General features: G+C 39.5%; 1 protein-coding gene across 2 annotated transcripts in view; it reads left to right on the forward strand.

Annotated features, from left to right (window-relative positions):
- Positions 1-262: 262 nt before the first annotated feature.
- The window catches only part of erbb3a (erb-b2 receptor tyrosine kinase 3a), a 27,303-nt gene continuing 21,840 nt past the window's right edge, over positions 263-5,725 (forward strand). The window contains exons 1-2 of one of the 2 annotated variants that reach the window (XM_053683584.1): positions 263-529; positions 642-1,010. In XM_053683584.1, coding sequence (XP_053539559.1) covers positions 881-1,010 — 130 coding nt within the window. In that variant the 5' untranslated portion in view covers positions 263-529; positions 642-880. The other variant, XM_053683585.1, reaches the window with a different exon arrangement.

Raw genomic sequence — 5,725 nt, forward strand, 5'->3', positions numbered from 1 at the left:
TACTATTGCTAATATGGACCATTCGTTATACTTTGACACTAAGCTGAATGACTTTTGTGTTTGAGTGACGCAGAGCAGACTTTTGACAATGTCTCTGTACAATGTGGCCTTTCTAAAAATCCAGAGCTTTCAGAAAACCAGCGGACAACATGCGCATACAATGACGCTGTTGACTTCCAGCGTTTCCCCCTCAGCTATTACCAATGCTAATCTGTAAAGGCAAGGGGCAGAGCGAGAGAGAGAGAGAGAGAGAGAGACAGAGAGAGAGAAACAGAGAGACAGAGAGAGAGCGAGACAGAGACACAGAGAGAGAAACAGAGAGAGAGAGAGAAAGAGAGAGAGAAATTATTTTTTATATATCTTTATATAACTAATTCCTGCATTCTTCTAACTCTGAACCTGTTTACCGTTTCGACCTCGCTGGTTGCACAGTAATGGAATTTAGACGCTCGCACTTTTGATTGGTTCATTGATCAGCGCATGAGCCAATCAGCGTCCAGAGAATTTTTACACAAAACGCTGTGAACAGGTAGCTCAATTTTAGACGAAAGCTAGCCAAGTGACGGTCACTCTGTCTCTCTACCTGTGCTCGAGGTTGTTTGTTTGTTTGATTGTTTGTTTTTCTGCTGTTGTTTTTCTAGAAGTCACCCTTTTCGCTTCTTTTGAAGAGTTTATCGAGGAGGAAGTACCTCAGCGACAACGCCTGGTTTTACCGCCTGAAGCGCGCCGGCCAAGTCACCGCGTAAGTCAGGGTAGGAGCGGAAAGTACCACACAGCCGAGTATTCAGCCCCTTATGCTCTTATTACTCGGAGATTTTATTAGACGTAAGACCCTGGAGCTGTACAGAGGCTGTCTCTCTCTCTGGGACATGAGTAAGTGATGTTTTTGGAGCGCAGAGTGAGGATGAGGATGAGCGCTTGGGGACTGCAGGTGCTCGCGCTGGGCGTTGCGCTGCCGTGGCTGTGGCTCCCTTCACCTGCACGCGCACAGTCTCCGGATAGCAAACAAGGTGCGTGCATCCTGACACAGATAGCATATATAACCTCACAGTATCGTATACGACACATTTACACATGCCGGTTTATACTTTGATAATGTGTGTGTGTGCTTTGAGAAGGCGTAGGTAAGATTGAGCTGTTTTCAACTTGACTAAATCAATGCTCGCCTCTGACTAATGAAGAAACCAGTTAAACCTGTCTTCTGGCGCGAGTTCCACAACTAATAACAGTCTGTCAAGTGTGTGCGCGCGCGTGTGTGTGTGCATAGTTTTACAATCTGGTGGGGACAAAATGTCCCCTACAAGGATATGAACTGTTTTGACCTGCTTCCAACGAGAGGAAAACCGCCTTTTCACAAAACCAGCTGTTATTTGAAAACTAAAGAGCCTGAAGGTTTCCTTTTATGGTCAATCACAAGGGTAGTAAGACAAACGCGCGCGTGTGTGTGTGTGTGTGTGTGTGTGTGTATTATTAGCAGAAGCAAGAAGGACAAATAATTCATATGGTGAATATCTCTATCCATCAACTGCAATGCAAAACACTGTATTTTTAATGTCACCCTTTTGTTATTAAACACACATTGAAGCAGTGGATGCAAAATGTTTGTTTTTCAATCTGCTTATTGAGCAAAGAGATAGAAGAGGTCAAATGAAGTGAAGTGTCAGGATTTCTGCCAGAGATGTTTGTTGGAAGGTGCGTGATCTTTGGCCCATGATTCGCGTTAATTATGCAAGGTGGAGCGGCACAGGTACTACAACAACAACAGGTGTAGTCCTGCTGATGTCACACACCACGGGTGGCACTGCTGGCACGACAGGTAACAGTCTGGAGTTCCCAAAACACTTGAGTCAATCTGGTTCAAATCCATATCTACTAAATATTGATATGTGGCTGAGGTGGCACCACTGTGACAAAAGTGGTGGGGCAGAAGTTGATGCTTTTAATGATTAATCAAATTTGATCTATTAATGATATTATGTGAAACCAGATATTATGTGCTGCAACAAATACTGCAGACTAAGTATGCAAACTATGTATTTTGCTTTTAGTGTTGGAGCCAGGATCTGATTATAATACAATAACAGGGCATAGCACACCTTTTAATGAACCTCAGAGTAGGGTTTTTTGGGGGGTATTTTTTGCATTTTGCATTTTACTCCTCAGGCAGCCAATAATAGCAACAACAGCAAAAAAAAAAAAAAAAAGAAAGAAAATTAGATGGCACTCATTCTAAAATGACTTCATGATCCACAATAATCTGTTTGTCACTGTAGTAACTGTAGTCTGTTTTGCAAAACATTTTTCCAGCAAGCCTTAGCTTCTTTATTTAAAGAATGTAATTCGAGGAATGCTCCTATAATCCATTCAGAATGCACAATGTTTGCACAATATGTCACTTAAAATATTGAAACTTTAGCGATACTGATTCAGCACACAATTACAAAGCGCCAGTGAACGCCAAAGCATGATTAACCCTTTATCGCTCATAGGAGATCCCTTTTAGGAGAAATGTAGCACCCCCCAAATGAACTGGACATTTTGATTGGTTTTTCACTGAGTCAGACCTGTCTGTTATTGCCTGAAGTGCTGGGTCTCTGCACCAGAGGTTTGAAAAGTGCCAGGTCGAATGCAAGCTCACCCCTGTTACTCCCGCAGCCCTGACATATGTAGAATTATTTTTGGGGTATTCTGCTTAATTTATACTTATTATTATGATATATTTGCCTTTTTGAAAATGTGTGTGTGAAAGAATAGCATTCTAGAGCCATTCTACCTGCATTATCTAACAGTGGTTCTCGAAGTGCGGTCCATGAAGCATAGCCAGGGAGTCTGTGATTCCCAACTGACCATTATCAAAGTTATATTTATTATTGAGTTCTTATGGTAATTAGTCTGTTTGACGGAATTGAATTGAATGAATTTAACTGAAAAAAAGTCACCTATAAATAATATCATCTTGGACATAATGTGTCAGTGGATAGAGCAGGAATAAAAAGCTCTATGGCTGTAATAAATAGACAAAATATTATTGTTTTGGATGTGATTGTTTGGATTGTGTTTAAATGACATTCATGAAATAAATTTGTACTGTGATGTTCTGTGGAATTTATTTTACTGTTGAACGAGCCACTGGCTACAAAAGGTTTGAGACTCATTGTTTTAACACACTCAAGATATTTTGTGCTGGAATTTAGGCAGTTTGGATGTACAAAATATACACTAGAATTAGATAACTTTGACATGATTTCTTAACAGTGTTTTGATGCAAGTCTATTTTTCCTCTGTGAAGTGAAACAATTTCACCTGAGTAGAACATTCGAGAATGAAATGCTCCTCTGAAAAAATCAACTGACAAGAGCTGAGTTTGTATTGCCAACAGCTAGGTGACAAACACGAAGTGTACTGACATGAAACCAGGTAAGGCAGTAAAAATAAAGACCTTTGGTTAATGCTATATAAGAGGCAGCATGTAAGTACTGAAGACAGGAGGACCAAGGACTGTGGGTATAAAAGTGTGTATACAAATGAGATAAGATCTAAAACTGGCAAGAGTTAAATCTCTGGTGCTAAAAGTTACGGGGCAGGAAATGATTTACTTTAAAGAGTCATCTCAATGCTGTGTAATGTATGAAAACAAACTTTAATGGCACAAAACAATTGTTGTTAACGAAGTTGTGAAGGTGCAACCCTTTAGGCAGAACAGCATTTGAGATAGGTTGATAATGTTCCAGTAAAACAGGATCGTGGCCAGGTTTTCTAAGCCCGGTGTTGACAACAGAAGTTGCAGTAGCAGTAAAAACAGTGTCAGAGATGAATAAGAGAATGAATTGACAGATGGGGCAGAGATGTCAGAAAGATATTTTGTGAGAAGTTGTCTGGGGGACAAAGAGCTGATGATGAATAGGATTTAGAGCTTAGGACAGAGAAGAAAAAAAAGAGTGCACCAGCAGCAGTTTCAAAAATTTATCAAGGGATCTTAGGAGCGTATTAGTGTGGTGGAGTAAAAGAATAAATGAGAGGGTGACATGACATATTGAATAATCCTTTTAAAATCTAAGAAAAGCATTCAGTTTTTATAGCAGAACTTTGGAGAATCCTGGTAAGCGGAATGAATTTGTTAATGGTGGTAAAAAAGAGTTTTGGGCTTATGATCGTTTCCCTTAATCAGGCATATGTGGTCTGAAAAGTAAGATCTGTCTTTTGTAGGCACTCAGAATTCGAGACTTTGCTTTCAATGTATCATGAGTAAACAAAGGAAATTAAAGGTTATATACAAATAGTCATCCAGAAACAGAGTAACTGTGGAGGGGATCAAGTCCCACACATGACTGTAAGAATATGTACAGTTAAGTATAGTCATGAACTCAGGTGAGAGAACAGTTGACATGGATATACCACAAGTCAGACTATATCTGCTTACAGAGTTGGCTGATGTGAGTGGTTCATTCCAGACAAAGAGTTTAGAATTGATTTTGCGAAACAATACATGTTGACTTGTATTCAAATTGTATTACATCATGGAAATAACAAAGGCGTGCTATTTTCCTTTAAACCTGGGTTTAGATGTAACTAAATGATAATAAATACACTCTCACAATTAAATCTCTTATAGGTGAAACCATTTTTACAGCTGCCTGTAAATAATCATGAATCATGCTTGTGAATGGTACAAAAGGGGTTTTTAAGTGTTAAAAAGGGTGAACGTTTGTATGCTATCAGCTGCCCATGTTGGAAAAAAACCCAATAGAAACCATCATGGAATTTCTAATGGTTATAATGGAGATAGTATTGATTTTAATGGAAATTGTAATTGTCCCTGTGGATCTCTTCTGTGATGGTTCCTATTGTTTTTTTTTTCAAACATCTTTGAAAATGGGGGGGATCTTAAAGCCATTTAATATAAAATATTTTTATGTTTAAATCATTACGTCCTTTGAAAGATACCCCCAAGGCAAAGTGGTGACGAAGTGTATTGTAAGCAAGTGTTCTTATGCTGTTTTGCCTTGAAGACGTGACTGAACATTTGTCCTGTAGCTGTTATATAAACAGATGTAATCAGTTGCCAGTAGTCATTGTGAACATGGTTGTGAGTCAATGCACTGTGTGTCAGAAACTCCCACTCAGTGTTAATGCCATTCCATTAAGCGTAAGGGAAGACAGCACATACTGTGCAAGCCTCCTCATTTGCCTCTAGACTAAAAGGTCATTGTAAAAATAAAAACAAACAGCCTTTTCACATAACCACATTCAACACTATTACTTTCTCTATTTGTTGTAGGATCCTTGTGCTTGTTTATCTGAATTCACCCAGATGCTTGCTCTTTTCCTAATTTTCTCACATTTTCTCACATATTTTGCATTAATTCCACAAGCGCTTGGCAGAATTAGAATAATGTCCAGGTATGTAGTAAAGTGTGTGGGTGTGTGGGTGGGGGGAGGTCTGGCTGACCCAGCCTAACGGAGATAAACAGGTTTCACGGCACCTGCAGTGCAGCTTGAACACTTTTACATGCACACAGAGTGCAGTTCCAAGTAAATCCGACTGAAATCGGTTGACATTTACTTGGTTGAATTTTTTAACTAATAGAAAAGGTATGTAGCTACAAAATTCAGGAGTGTGGAGTGAAGCCACCTGCAGCTCTCCAGATTTTAAGGGGTTAAATCGGATGGTGTGGTTCTTGTGCATATTTTTCTGTCAGCAGCGAGATATGCAGTCAGAAAAAGA

Source organism: Ictalurus punctatus, chromosome 11, assembly GCF_001660625.3.
Source record: "Ictalurus punctatus breed USDA103 chromosome 11, Coco_2.0, whole genome shotgun sequence".
NCBI lineage: Eukaryota > Metazoa > Chordata > Actinopteri > Siluriformes > Ictaluridae > Ictalurus > Ictalurus punctatus.